Below are 16,106 nucleotides of genomic sequence, written 5' to 3'. Positions count from 1 at the left end.
GGATACTCTAATCAATGATGAAAAACACACACACATAATGAGGGTTTAACTACTCAGGGTAATGCACCTGAATCAGACAGGACAACCCACAGACACACAGGTCATTACCACTCATCATGACACCAACAAGATAGACAGAACACAACACACACACACACACAAATACGATCAGCACATAGCCACAGACAACAGAGAGCAACTGTAGATCAAAGCCATAGAGAGAAAGAGAACCAAACTATGGGACAGAAACATTTATCAATCAAAACTGAAATGCACTTTCCAGACAGGGGCAAGTTACAAAAACAAAAGCAAAAACAAGAAAACAAAGAAGTAAACAAAAAAAAGGTAATCACAGTAATTAAGCTTAATATAAAATGATTATGTAATATTTAATATAATAATATTTAATAGAAATAAGAATAATATAATATTTAAATTATCTTACATAAATAATATGTAAAGATAAAATCTCCATATTCATCGGGAAGGAGGAGGCGGGAACCGGCGCACAATCAATTGAAACTTTAATAATCACAAAATAAACAAAACAGCGCATCAGCCCCTCACGGACGACTGATGCACGAAAATAAAAAGCAAACACAACTAAAAGCCCAGGCCTGGTCCTCTCTTGTCCTTCACTACCGTCGCTCCAGTTTTATATCCTTCCCTCTCCTACGTGGGACTCGCGGTGGGGCGCAGGTGTCGCTGATTTCCCAATCATTCCGCCCGGCCTCACTCCTTGTTCCCACGTCCCTCGGCCCCGCCCCACTCACCACATAATACCACTACTAAAACTATTATACTATTAAATATTATTATTATTACTATTATTATTATTATTATTATTATTATTATTATTATTATATTTATTCAGGAACCCAAACCATTTAACTGAACATAGAGACTATTATTAACGAAATTATGATTTATTAATAATAATGACGATGATGATGATGATAATAATTTTTAATATGAATTGAATAAACTAATGTAATATTTTAAAGAAATAATAATAATAATAATATAATTACCATGATCATTATTAGTAACTATTATTATATTATTACTAATTTGTTGTACATTAATTTGTATTATTATTATTATTCAACTAATACCGATTATACTAATATCAAAATTCATAAAAAAATTAATAAACAATAGAAATTAATAAATATTTTATTGTATTTTTTTCATAATTTATTGGACAAAAAATGTGTCGTGCTGGATGAATCATAAATGTTTTTGTTCTGTTTTCCAGGAAAAGTTTTTATATTAAAGTATTTTTTTTCTCAGATCTCGAAGCTTATTGACATGATCCAGCCACAGAACCCTCAAATATGATTTTATGAGGTCATTTAGCTGCTTAGAAAAGAGAAAGTGCACCTCTGTAACATAAATGGTACAGGTTTTATAGCGCTAAAGTTCAGGGGTTTTGAAAAACTGCAATCAACACTTATAAATTATTTAAAAACCATCAAAGCATAAAGAGAGTTTCACCATGAAGTCAAAACAGACTACAGTGAATAAGTAACTTGCAGGCCAAACTAAATCATGATGTCACGATGTACCACAGTTATGAACCAATCAGCACTGACTCTACCTGCTTAGCCCAGCCCTTTTCCTCCAGGAGTCTCTTCTGCAGAGAGAAGTGATGCTTCCACATCTCTAACCATCACAATCTGTCTTTCTCCACACACAAAAGAAACCAGACCAGCTAAAGGTCCCTTTATGTCTCCTCGCCATTCCTTTCTCCCTCTCAGTAGAGAACCAAATAATCCCAAACGAGGACGCGTTCAGTAACGTGAGAAGTTCACTCTCAGAAAGCCCCGTGTGTGTAAGCCGAGAGGATTGTGCTGTCAAAGACAAGTGTGTATATTTGATACGAGAGCCTATGTCTTATTGAGCAGCCGAGGAGGAGAGACATGTACACAGCAACCTGATATTCAAACTTACTTTACACTGCTATCCTAACTGTGTTTGTGTGGGTGTATACATGTGTGATGTTTATTAATGCTTTGGTAATGTAATCCCTCGTTTCTGATGCTAATAAAGCTTCTTAAAGTCTCCTGACAGAGAAAGCACATGTCCGTTAACCCAAACATGCAGTCCAACAAGGGAACGTCAGTCTCCCCCAACAGAGAGCAAAGTGTTTTCATGAGAAAGAGCCTTTATGAAGCCTCTCTTTTCAACAGACTGGCTCTCTTTCTGCAGGATACAGGAAATAAGAGTCATTTCGCAGTTGCTAACTCACACACACTCATGGTCCGCTTAATGTGTGTTTACTCTAAAGAGGCAAGCGGGCATCTGAAATACTTCAAAATGTGACAAACAGTGCTAAGGAACGTGTTCTTACTGTTGTTTGATACATTTTGAAGCATGATCATTGGCATGTTTTCACAGGCTGGCTGGCAATGTTTAAAGAGTTGAAAACAGAAATTTGCAGAGAAATCATTTAGAACACGATGCAATTTCATGAGGAGTAAACGAGAAGATCCTGCATTGATCTGATGAGGAGATCCAGGTCAAGAAATGATTCAATTTGACTGAAGAGGATTCATTCAAATCACTTCTGTAAAGAGATTCAGGTTTGAGGTGACATTCATTATAAAAAAATGGTCAAAATGTGTTCTGTTAACCGACTACTATAAATATTAGGGATGTAACGATTCACTCAACTCACAATGCGATGTGATTCACAATGCTGATTTCACAATGTGATTTTCTCACAGTTTTTTCTCACAAAATGAGATTTTTACTTGGACAAAATGCTGCACTTTTCTTTGTGAAATTGAAATGTCAAATAAAATTACAATGAAATTTTAAAATGTATAGCAAATCAAACAGATAAATAACAGAAATAAAAGAGGCAACCATTGTATTTTAGTGACAATCCAAGATGCTGCAAAAATGGAATGGTCTGACTTTAGTTTCGTGAAACTTTGCTAAATAAAACATCTGGGGGAAAAAAGGAAAAGAATGCAGATTCCCTCTCTGACAGCAGATGGCGCTTACGAAGCAGAAATATAGTGTTTCCTTGGCTACTGCTGTAAACAAAGCAGCGCTGCTCTTATGAACACTACTTGCAAAATGAAGAAAAAAACATCTAAACTTTTCTAAAGACAGTCAGTTCCCCTCAGAGATAAATTCATATAAACGCCTACCCCCGCGATTCATTTAACATCAACCAATTTAAATCGTAACATTTGTATTCATTTTCAACCGACTTGTGGTTTATCGTTACATCCCTCATAAGTATGCCTTTCATGGGTTTATCTCCCCAAAATTGTAATCATTGAGCCTCCCAGGCACCATCAAACATTTAAAGTAGCCTGCTAAGATCAGTCTCAATCTCTTTCCAGCTCAACCAATAGCGAGAGTTTGGGGCGTGGCTACTGTAGCAGGCGGAGCCAGACAGTTTAGCCAGTGTGGCAACACTGACATGTTAAATGATCAAATTTAATGAGACATGGTAGAAATGCAACCCAAAATTTGAAGATTTGCTAAAATACACACAGACAGACAACTGGTTAAAACAAGGGTAAACACTGGTGGTGCTTTTATAAGACTGGTAAAATATGTAAGGAATAACTGACATTGGGCCATACCTCTAGGTGACATTATTAGCGCAAAAACTATCTACTTCATTTCTAAGAAGAGTGTTTTTTTTTTTATCATTATTGTCCTGTTTCGATTAATGTACCAAAATAGTGTTAAACTCTTTGTATAATTGTGTTTTTTGTTAATAATAAAGAGAAAAAGAAAAAAAGAAGAGTTATGAATTAGTTTGTGACGCAATTTTATGCAAGATGTTTATTCAAGATGTGATTCCATTCCATCACCTGGACAGAAGATGTGATAAGATTGAACTCGCGAAGAGATTCAATATAACTGAGATTCAATTCAGTGGCAGGTTTGATTCAATTTGATTCAGGAAGAAAACATTAAAATTCAAAAGAGAATATTTGAATTCAGTTTGAGAAGAGATGTGATTACATCAGAAACTGAGAAGTAAGTCAACCAGCTACACGACTATGTCCAGAGATTTAAAAAATACCATCACAGAAATTATTCTGAATCTCTTCATGTATTCCATGCTTTCAGCTACAGTCTCCCTCAGTGGCTATATGGCTGAAATAATAGATGCTCTGATCGAGGGGGACAATATAAAGACTTAATATTATCAAAAGGCTTGAAATAAAGACATTATGCCTGTCAATTTATTAATTAAATAGCGTAAAGAAAATAAGACAATACAAATTTAATTATTCATGCCCCCAACCTGAACCTCAAAATCTGTAATATTTCCCATTATCAGAATAAGCAATGCATTTGTGAGTTGAGATCAATAATATTTCAATAATGATATAATGTTACATTCCAAAAATATTTCTTAATTATTATCATTTAGGGGGATTTTCTCAGCAAATTACAAATACATCAATTGTTATTAAATTAATTAAAACAATCGTTCAGACAAAAATTAACGCAGAAGAAGCTATTTTGAAGAATGTTGGTAACCAAACCATTACTTGTCCCCATTGACTTTCATTGTATTTTTGTAAATACAATTTTTATATACAATAAGAAAAAACAGCAACTCTTTGGTTACCCACAAACTAACCCTTTTTGATCCAAATAAAAAGTAATTAATTCCAACTTCACACCAAAGCTTAAAACACCCTTAAAATCTCATCACTAAAATCTGTGAACCTTTGCTCCACTCTCCCTTTCATAAGCGTATCTGTACACAAGCACAGAAGAGCAAATCCCTGTAGCACAGCTGCACTCTTACATAACGCACACACAATGCTGTCTCATGTTTTCAGATTTCTGCATTTTCTTTCGTTCTGTGTGTCTTTGTCCAACATTTCAGAACAGATGACACTGAACCCATAAACTCACTCTCCATCTGAGAGGTTCTTCCCCATGAAGCGCGCACATGCACCGAGTCAAACTCATTTCACTGAGACTCAATTAAGTCACATCCATTAATGCCTTGTCTGAGTTAAATATAGACCGTCCGTTAGCACTCATCTGTCATCAGCTAGGTCCGCAGGCAGAAGGACAGACTCCAAAAATGACTGTTAACCTCGTAAAACCAGTCACAGATTCAGCATCTCATCTTCGGGTTGATCAAAACACGACTTTTTCCTCATGAATCACACAATATCATTTTTTAAGAATCTCCCAGTTATTTATTCTAAGTAAATGAGGATTGGAGATATCAAGCTTAAATAAGGACTCAACAGCACCATAAAGACATTATAAAAAAAAACTTTTTAATATTAAAAATTTTCTAAATATGACAAATTCACCAAATTTTTTTGATAAAATGTGACTAACCGCAAAACTGGGACATTCAAAATGTAGAATCATTTTCAAAAAAAAATCTAAAACATTTTTAGTTCACTCTGTTTAGATTATTATCATTTTTAAAATGCAACTATTTTATCATGGACTTTTATATTGGAGACTGAAGACAAAGAAATGCACTAAAACATTTGTTTGCCAGTATTCATAAATACGAATACAAAATTTGGTATAAATACATTTTAAAAACTATTAAAAACTAAAATGAATTGCTTTAATTATACATTAATTTATGCATAACACCATCATAATGTGCAGTTATAGTCGAAAAATTTAAAAACATGAAAAATAAGACAATAAAGTTACCAATAGGGCACCAATGTATTGTGCTGCATTCCCACTTGTAAAACATAAAAAAAGCATTTGAAAAGAAGAAACAAAGGATGAAGACACAGAAATATATATATTTTTTTAAGTTTTTATGTGACCTTCATATCACAAAAAGAAACATGTTAGTTTTAGTAAAAATGAACCCCTGGGACATAAAATTGCTCTCAGCCGAGGAAACACCCATATACAGTGAATCCTGTATGTTTATACACACACTCACAGCTGCTTACAGCAGAAAGCTGCCGTCTTTGACTATTCCAGTGACATTAGTGCTGATGTTTTAAATATCATGACAGAGAACTTACAGATATTACCATATAAAGACACAATCCCCCATCTCTCCCTCACACACAAACACACACACCAGGAGATTCACACAAATGCAAAAACCGTGCTGCTAAAAGCAGTCGCCTGAGGAATAAGTCCTCCATGAGCTTCGTGCAGCCTGAAAAACCCCTCTGTGGAACTCATGCTATTCAGAATAGCTTGGCACCCAGATAAACAACTTGCACAAACAATTTACCAACCTACAAACAAACGCTCACAAACACACACTGTGTTCACTTGCATGGACAGGTTTAACTAACATTTCTGAATTTACTCATGAGAAAAGCAAAACCTGTCAAAACCAGTCAAAATTAGCATCTTTGTACTAAATGAGGTTTTATTTCATATCTACAGCAAAGGCAGTTATCAACACGTTTAAAAGTACAGATACATGATTCATGTGATGAGGAAAAAGGTAATGTCATATTCATGTGATTGCCATACAGGTATATAGCTATATACACATTACACACCATGGTATTTATAAGAATATTATTATGATATTACTATAGTACACCACCAAAAAACATGACAATAGCATTATATTTTTTGTTAGAGTAGTAATCATGGTTATCTTATAGGAAGAAAAACAATGTGAATGGGAAGTACCACAACAACACATATACAAAGTTGTGTGTGTTTCCTAAACTGAAGATGGAGGGTCAGTCTGACATTTAAAACTCAAACAGACATTTAATGAATGTCTGACAACTAACCAACTTAATCACGTGGGTCTGCACAGCCCATCTTAATGTGTCACTGTCACTTTAAGAGATATTGAACCAATTAAGTATGTGTGACCCCCAGCATTACCGAGAACATTACACCATAGTTGTGTCCAGTCCATGCTGTTTTCTTACAGACTTTACTGTGTTTGTGGTGGACTGCAGGGTTTAAGGCATGCAGTTTAGTTTTAGTTAATATAAATGGTTAATAAAGTGGTTAATTTGGTTATTTGGTCTGTTTATGTGAATGGTATTCTATAGGGTTTACAACATTTTACACTGCAAAAATTGGTGAACACTTTTAATTTGTGTAGCAAAAAACATTCCAGAATTTCCCTAAATACACAATTCACTGCAGCTTCCAGCTGAAATTACAGGAAAACACCAACAGCTTTGACTGCTTTTTACACCAATTACGATTAGAGGAGCAGATTATTAATTAATAAAGACTTATTTTTGCATAGGTCCTTGCACAATACTACGTTTTGACATCAGACATGTTCCCACAGTGCATGGTTTGCAAACTAATACAGTTTGAGGTCTGCATCACATAAGCAGCTCCATATGACGTAGTAAACTTGCTTGGTAGCTCACCTGGTGCAGCATTGCAATTGCAATGCAGAGCACTCGGTATGACTCCTAGAAAAACACGAGTCATGTTCAAAGGGCTTAAAGACTTGAAGCAACGGAGATGGCATGGCTGCTTCAGCAAATGCATTTCTATTTCACATTTGCTTTTATTAACATTATAGTTTAGAGTACAGTTTTAATGAAGATGGTACATTGTTTTCCAGTGCAATAGAGCCAATTTACCCAGATATTTCATGTCTTGACTAGCACAAAATGTACAACAACCAACGTAATAGAACGCTGCCAGAATGATGTTTATCAGTTTCAGATAAACCTGAACACACTTTTAGCACCACTCGCTGAATATTTTACTGTGAAAATGTTGTAAAATGTACAAGAAGCAATGTAATATGTGACCCTGGACCACATAACCAGTCTTATGTGTCCATTTTTCGAAAATGATATTTATCCATTATCTGAAAGCTGAATAAATATGCTTTCCATTAATTTATGGTTGATTAGGATCTGACAATATTTGTTATACAACTATTTGAAAATCTGAAATCTGAGTGTGCAAAAAAAATCTAAATACTGAGAAAATCGCCTTTAAAGTTGTCCAAATGAATTCTTAGCAATGCATATTACTAATCAGAAAATAAGATTTGATATATTTAAGGTAGGAAATTTACAAAATATCTTCATGAAACATGATCTTTACTTAATATCCCAATGATATTTGGCATAAAAGAAAAGCCCATTCGATGTAGATGTTTTTGACCCATACAATGTTTTTTTTGGCTATTGCTAAAAATATACCCCAACGATTTAAGACTGGTTTTGTGGTTCAGGGTCACATATTTCACAGACAGTTTTGCCACAAGCGCATTTTCCCAACGAGACTGAATTGAGTTTTCTAAAAAGGTTATCTGAGAGTTTCTCCAATGAATGTTCAGCAAGAGGCTGTGGTTCTCTGCAGGGAACTTACTAACACGGTTTTCCAAAATATCCTCTAGTACACCAACAGCTTCATTCAAATCTAGGATTAAGAAATATGGGGACCCACCAATAAAAAAAGAGTGAAGCAGCAAAGCTCAAGAAAACACTATTTACAGTCATTACATAGACAAGATTCAAAGTGACAGATGATTCCAAACCACATTTACAGGTTATACTTGCGCTAAATGTTTCTGTATTTCTTTATACAGCAATAACTATATATAACTATCAATACACAATAAATGTTTTATAGTAAAACCTATGGTGGCCTGGAGCACAGTGCCAGTCAAGATTGGGAATTACCAAGAATCCCATGATAATGATGCCTCAGGGAGTTACCTGTTATAGAGCTACACCAATTAAACACAATCAACCAAATCAAAGCTCCTCCCAGACATTTTTAAAACACAGAAACAACCATACATTTATATATATTATAATTTTTTATTTTTTTTTAACAGTTCCTTATTGGCTCTATATCGGACACAGTCCCTAATTTTTAGGCTCCTGCTTTTGAAACATTTCCACAGCTTGTGTAACTCTTGTTCTGTGTCAGTGTGACAGCTGAGCCCTCAATCTACTCAATCACATCACTGAGAGATTACAGATACAGACACCCTCAGGGACGAGGGAGAATCAAGTTCATTTGGAGCTTATAAAGTCCTCTGATCAAAGTAAAAACACACTCAGCTGTACAACAATCTACAGACTTTTCCCACACTGACTTGAACTCACTTATGCATGAACCACAGACTGAGGGAAGCACGCATTACTTCCGCTTGCCTTTGCATGCTTAACAAATCCAATATTCAGCAATGCATCCATTTCTGTCATATTATAAACACATTTCTCAGATTTTAGCATAAAAATGCATGTAAACAAAATAGCTGGGATGGCTTTTTCACATCAAACTAAATGCACTAAATGTTTACTGGAGAAAGCTATTTTATTGATAGAGGACAATGTTAATTTTGTCCATGAGTAAAATGTTGGTGTTAAAACACCTTAATGATGGATTTGCTTCCTACAAACAAATCACAAAATTTAAATTGATGGACTGAAGTTGTGTGGATTACTTGTGGATTCTTCTTGTGATGCTTATTTCAGATGTTTGGACTTTCATTCTGATGGCACCCATAGTAGTAACGCTAAAAAAAACAAAAAAAAAAAACAAAAAAAACTCTCCAAATCTGTTCCAATGAAGACACAAACTCATATACAGCTTGGATGGCCTGAAGGTGAATACATTTTCAGTAAATCTTAATTAAAATATTCCATTCAAATACAAAACTTACATACAACAGATCAGCCCAAAATTCGAACCTCAAAGTCTCACACAAAACCTCTATTTGTTTGATTGGCCTAAAGAGTAGCCGCAGTCTGAGCAGCTGAAAGACTAGAACCTAGAAGGAGAATAAAAGCAATGTGAACAGAAAGAAAAAGGTGAGTTGAATGTAGTTAAAGAGTAGCAGAGGTATTTGGGGGAAAGAGAAAAGCAAATGGAACGTGTGACAATGTAACAGAACCAAGGACGCATTCACAAACACTGTCCTTGTTTCAGTGCCTGTATTTATCTCTCTCTATGACACCCACTGTACTTTATTATTCACACCACTTCCTGCGATATAAACTACAAATGGACATCAGCATATCATCTACATCACAACAACCCTCCACTTCCTTGTAATAAAGCAATGTAAAAACAGCAACATTCTCTCTTAACTACACTCCACACACCATCACAATACAAGCTAAATCATCTAAACAACACTCTACACACACACCAAATCATCATACTGACTTACCATCATAATAACAGCACTCCAAATCAGCATAATATTAGCTATTATTAGCTCCAAAACTCACAAGCGCGGTTCAATATCATTACATCACTTGCTCTACTAGTGGATCCTCTGTAGTGAATGGGTGCCGTCAGTAGAGATGCATTGACCCGATACTCGGGATCGGTATCGGCTCCGATACTGGCATTTTCTGCGGATCAGGTATCAGTCAGACGAGACCGATCCACATCCGATACTTTGCGTTATTGTTGAGCCCCACTAAAGGCACAAAAACATTATAAATCACCAAAATGTTTTCGTGCATATATTTCAAGTGTTCGGAAGCTGTTCCATAGTTCCATGTGAGGTACAGATTCATATTAAAGTTCACATAAACTCTTCTTCCTGCTGCGGACTTCTTCACAAAGCCTGTGCATACGCAGTTGGTGTTTGTGTAGCCTACTGACCGTGCATACTTGAACATGAGAAATATTAACGGTCGGGGTCAGCTGACATGAAACTGGCCTAATTTTACATCAGGTCATCCTTAACTTCATAAAATCTGATTTGCCATAACAATAACACTCCATATGATTATTATAACTGCTTCATCACAATTGAATGCTATATCATCACGATAAAACTCTACATCATCATCATAACAGCTGTCATCATCGTAGACATATACACTAACAGATGTTCTTTTTAAGAGCGCAAACAGTGGCAACAACTTTCATTTAACAATAAATCATTGACTACACACACACACACACAAGCTCACAGGTGGCCAGCAACACCTATAAACAACATATAAACAATTCTGCTCATATGCTACTAAAAGTGAAAATTATTTATTCATGTGAACAAACATGCTTTTGTCTTGCTCACCCCTGCTCTCTTAACTCATATATCAAGCTAAAATCTCTGAGCCTCGGATCATTTAACTGTAAAAGCAGTGTATTGAACGCTATTAGTCTAAGTGCTGATCCTGAATGCTGATTTCTCCCGGGTGCAAACCAGACTTTGGGGTATTCTGGGAGATCTGCTGGTGCAAATGGTGGTCAACAGGGCAGCCCAAGCGATTAACATCTAAATTTGTTTTCCATCTCATACTACATATATCTACAGACATTACTGGATGCAATCGCAGTTATTTTTTGCGAGTTGGTGATTCATGCCAGGAAAAAGTTTGGACAGGTTTATGTTCAGAACATGAACCAACCTGTTTATCAAACCTGTGTATCCATTTTTGCTTTGTAAAAGTATTATTATTGTTAATGTAATATAACCTGTCAAAGAAAAGTTCTGACTTCATGGATTTGTGGTGGGAAGATCAGAGACTCTCAAGTTCAAAATAAATTAATCATAATTCAAACCATTTAGAAGTAAATTTAGGCCAGGTGTTAAAATGGAAACATATTTTCAATGACTAAATTCCCTGCACACATTACATTTTTCATTTGATCATTCATATTCCAAATTAAGATATTATAAACTATATAGGCAGCAAAACATAAATCAGGAGAAACTCAAATGATTCATTCACCTGAGGCTTTCGGATCATTTGTCACGTGACACGAATGTACGATTCATAAATGACCCATCGTCTTAGATTTAGTTCAGAAAAACAGTAAAGGCCTATTCACAAAAAGAACATTAACTATAACAATAACTCGGTTTACATTTATGTTCTGTTTGCTTGAGCTCTTTAAATGTGGATTCTGATTGACAGTCAGTATTTTTCAACTGGGGAATAAAAACATTCTGAAAGTAATTCCTACGACATCAGTCCTCGGTGTTGTTATTGGTTTAGCTTTGATTTCCATAATCTCAAAGAATTTGAATGATTATTAAAACTTAATGGTTATAGCATGAACGCCCTTAATGAGATCTATGATATCAATCCTAATGTTATGGTTAAAGGTAGGCATTAATAATTGTTTTATTGTTGTAAAGTTGTGTGTGTCTTTAACAATGCTAAAACTAATATAATATCTAGAATTGGCAGTGGGGCGGAGTTTGCGCTGAACTTGCATGGCAGCGCCCATGAAAAGTCGACCCGCTGTATGTAGAAAATAAAACCACGTTTTCTAAAAGAGTGACATTTCTAGATAGTTGTAATTATATTTCTTTAAATCCTTATTTTTTTTATGAGTAAAACTTTTTTTAAATTAGTAATAAAGTAGAAAGCGCACTTCTAGAGCCCCATACACACTGCCCGCGACGCGACGAAACTAATCAACGAAGCTGAACGCCCGGAACTATGCGCGCGGACAGTGAGCTCTCGCGCTAAACGTACAGCTTTGTGATTCCGTAAAGAGAATGTTCCGGTTTTGTCGCGTCGTCCTGTTGAAGTGTAGAAAATGCACGGTTTAAATGTACCAAACAAGTAGAGGACATATAGATTGTCACTGTTAGCCTAGCAGCAGCAGCTCTCATCAGCTCACAACAAAGCGCAGGACTCGCGTAGGCTACACATAAGAAAAGTTCAAGACATATTTTCATCACAAAAAGCATATGGACGCTACTGTTAAAGCAACCTGCAATGTAAACAAAAAGTCAATGTACGTGATATTGCACTACGTATAGTAAAGGCTGTCAATTCTAACGGGTCCCAAAGTAGAGTAATAACGTGGAGTAACTTCGCTCTCTCTCACTTCGTTTGCCTCATTTCTCACTGGCTTCCAGCAGTCTGACGTAGACATAAAGAACAAAGGGGAATGTCCAGCACACTAGATGAGGATAAAAACACAAAACGTTTTATTTCCTAATGAATAAAGCCATTCTTCCCAGAGTTAAAGTGCCCGGACTGTCCCAATCCCTTCCCCCGCTCACTTACTCCGTCTCGACACCGCCATATTTGTAGCCCTCACCGGCGCAACTACGTTTCCAGAGCACAATCAGATGATACAGAGAAACAGCATCTCACCTTGGCGATCGCTCTCCTGTACCGCATCGAGGCCTGCTGGACGAGCGAGTGCACTTTAATGTTGCCATCTCCGCACGGAACCACGACCCGAGTTCTTCCGAAACACACCGTCACTTTCATAGCTACCAACTCTCCGTAGACCTTCCCGAATCCAAGGGAACTTGGGATCAAAGGCTCCCGTGCTCTGGTGTCCAGATCATTAATAATCTTTGGTTCAGCACCTTTGCGGCTCAATGTAAGTTACGATCGGTACCCGTTCAGTTTCATCGCGGCGGGCGCTGTGTGGCGGTGTATGACCACCTGTTTAGTGTTTGGGATCTCTGTACGGGAACCGCTCCGTGATCAGTCGGTTCAGGAGCAACGAAAACTGGCTTCTTGCGCCCTCTGGGGTGGGCGACCGGCACTAGCGCAAGGCGTCAGCGTCCGTGTACAAGCTTAGCTTTACTTGTGTGTTCGTCAATTAATTTAATTTTACATTAAATAAAAAGTTAATAATTCACGTTTTACTTTTTTTTTGACATGTCTTCACATATGTGAATAGCAGTTTATGTCTGTCATTTTGTTTGAAGCTTCTGTCATCAAAACAAATTCCTGGTATGTGTAAACACACCTTGCAGTAAAGCTTTTTCTGATTTTGATTCCGATTCTGTGAGGGCTTGGTTAGTGGGAGGTAAAGGTCCATCACATTTATGAGATGCAGGAATGGAATCTCACTCCAAGTAAGAAAACTGACTTGGACTCCAAATTAAAAACCTTATGTCTGAACAAGTATGTTCTCCAAATATTGTGACTTGTCTTGACTTGACTAAGACTTGACCTTGAAAAACGGAAACCAACCAATCAAACAACTAAATGAATGAAAGAATGAAATCTTTAAAATAAAATAGTGACATTAGAAAAAATGAGGAAATAAGATATCAGTTTAATAATAAACATATAATGGAAATAATGTATGAATTAATATACATATTTAAAATGTTAAAAATCAAATTTAAAGCCAGTAGAACATTTTTTTAAACATGTTCAAAACTTACAATTAATTATATAACATTTTGTTAAATAAAATAATTAGTTAATAAATCATTTTTAAAATAAAAAAATCTAGTAAAAAATAAATATATCCATTAAATGCACATTAAATGCATTTAAAAACTCAATTTTAAGACCAACTCCTTATGAAATATGTGTTATTTTTTTCCCTTTAAAAAGATTTAAATGTTCATGTTTGAAGTATTGAATTGATAGATTATTCCATAATTTTATTTTTAAGTGAAGATTTTTGTTTTTCTTTCAGAACATGCTGCACAACTGCTTGTTCAAGCTCTTGTTCTGTCCAGTCTGGACTATTGCAGTGCCCTCTTGGCAGGTCTTCCAGCCAGTACTATAAAACCTTTAAAATTAATCCAGAAGGCGGCAGCAAGATAAATTTTTAATGAGCCCAAAAAACACATGTCACACCTCTGTTTATCAATTTGCACTGGCTTCCAATAGCTGCTTGCATAAAATTCAAGGCATTGATGTTTGCCTACAAAACTACCACTGGCTCTGCACCCGTTTACATAAATTTGTTACTTCAGACTTATCTGCCCTCTAGAAGCTTTTGTTCTGCAAGTGAACGTCGCTTGATTGTGCCATCCCAAAGAGTCCTTAGCCATCTTCAAGAATCGGCTTTAAACCCATCTCTTCCATCTTTATTTGACCCTCTAACTTTAACACTCACTATTCTAATTCTATTCTTAAAAAAAAATCTAACTAACTTTCTAATCTTTTTGTATTCTATTTTGTTTTCATTTATTATGCAATTGTGTTTGTGTATTTATTATATTATTTTAAAAAGCCCATGCTACGTGTTTTGTGTTAACCTGAGACTTGTTATAGCACTTATATATCATTGCTCTTTTTGTAGTTTTTGATTGCTTCCACTGTCCTCATTTGTAAGTCGCTTTGGATAAAAGCGTCTGCTAAATGAATAAATGTAAATGTAATGTAATGTAAGTGTCTTTCCTAGTCCTCCATAGGTCAGTGTGTAAATGAATTAGTATGTTGGCATTGGTTTCCAAACATATGGACAATTATGCATGTATGTATGAGTTTGTGTGTGTCACATTTAACTTTCTGCTTGTAGGGCCAAGCTGTACTAAAATAGAAATGCTGGGCAGGTGGCATTGGGCAGTGAAACTGCGCACACACACACTCAGGGCCTGGTACAGATTACTCATCCAGTTGAGTGAAGCTTTAGTAGAACAGCTGTAGGATTACGTATGCTTTGATCTACGTGAGGCACTATGACCAGATGCTGGAGATCCATTACTGAAAACTCTATTAGAGAACTTTTCTACCAACTTTCATGCCACAGTTAGTGAGTCTTCAGACACAGGGTCAGTGCTGTGAGTCAATGTTTGCATGTTTAGAGCCATGGAGTTTTGTCTTTTTTTTCAGAGCTGAAGGTAGAGCAATTTTCTTCTTCTCCTCATAAGCATGTTTGCTTTATCAGCCCAAACAGTGGCTGAATCCCAGTGGTGGAGTCTACAGTCTCACTTGTAAGGAGTTGCTAGTGTGGTTTCCAGAGTAAAATGTCTGGCAAATAGTTTCCAACAAATGCAATCAACACTGACTTGTGAGTTTTTTTTGCACGACATGTGACATTGTGACTCCAAAGTAGCAGTAGTTAATAACAACTAAAACTCTGTCTATCTATCTATCTATCTATCTGTCTTTCTTTCCGTCTTTCTTTTTTCTTTCTTTCTGTCTGTCTATCTGTCTGCCTCTCTGTCTGTCTATCTACCTATCTTTCTGTCTGTCTAACTATGTCTCTGTCTGTCTGTCTATCCGTCCGTCTGTGTTTCTTTCTGTCTGTCTTTCTTTCTTTCTTTCTGTCTGTCTGTCTATCTACCTTTCTTTCTTTATTTCTTTCTGTCTGTCTGTCTGTCTGTCTATCTATCTACAGTATCTATCTATCATTGTATTACATTATATGACATTGGATTACATTAGTCACAACTGAGAAACAATGCTATTCTTCTATCGCAAGATGGCGCTATATTATCAATCTTCTGTATTTCTATTTGATTTAAACTT

The 16,106-nt window shown here is 36.0% G+C and overlaps 1 protein-coding gene across 4 annotated transcripts in view; it reads right to left on the bottom strand.

Moving 5' to 3' along the window:
* The window catches only part of LOC127950816 (partitioning defective 3 homolog), a 72,127-nt gene extending 58,731 nt beyond the window's left edge, over positions 1-13,396 (bottom strand). For 2 of the 4 annotated variants that reach the window (XM_052548126.1, XM_052548129.1), the window contains exon 1: positions 13,029-13,396. In XM_052548126.1, the coding sequence (XP_052404086.1) occupies positions 13,029-13,148 (120 nt within the window). In that variant the 5' untranslated portion in view covers positions 13,149-13,396. The remainder of the gene's footprint in view (positions 1-13,028) is intronic. The other 2 variants (XM_052548127.1, XM_052548128.1) reach the window with 2 other exon arrangements.
* Positions 13,397-16,106: the final 2,710 nt, after the last annotated feature.

The sequence above is a fragment of the Carassius gibelio genome, chromosome B2 (assembly GCF_023724105.1).
Source record: "Carassius gibelio isolate Cgi1373 ecotype wild population from Czech Republic chromosome B2, carGib1.2-hapl.c, whole genome shotgun sequence".
Taxonomy (NCBI): Eukaryota; Metazoa; Chordata; class Actinopteri; order Cypriniformes; family Cyprinidae; genus Carassius; species Carassius gibelio.
The sequence above is the reverse complement of the archived record's forward strand: the minus strand, read 5'-3'. Positions and strand labels throughout refer to the sequence as shown.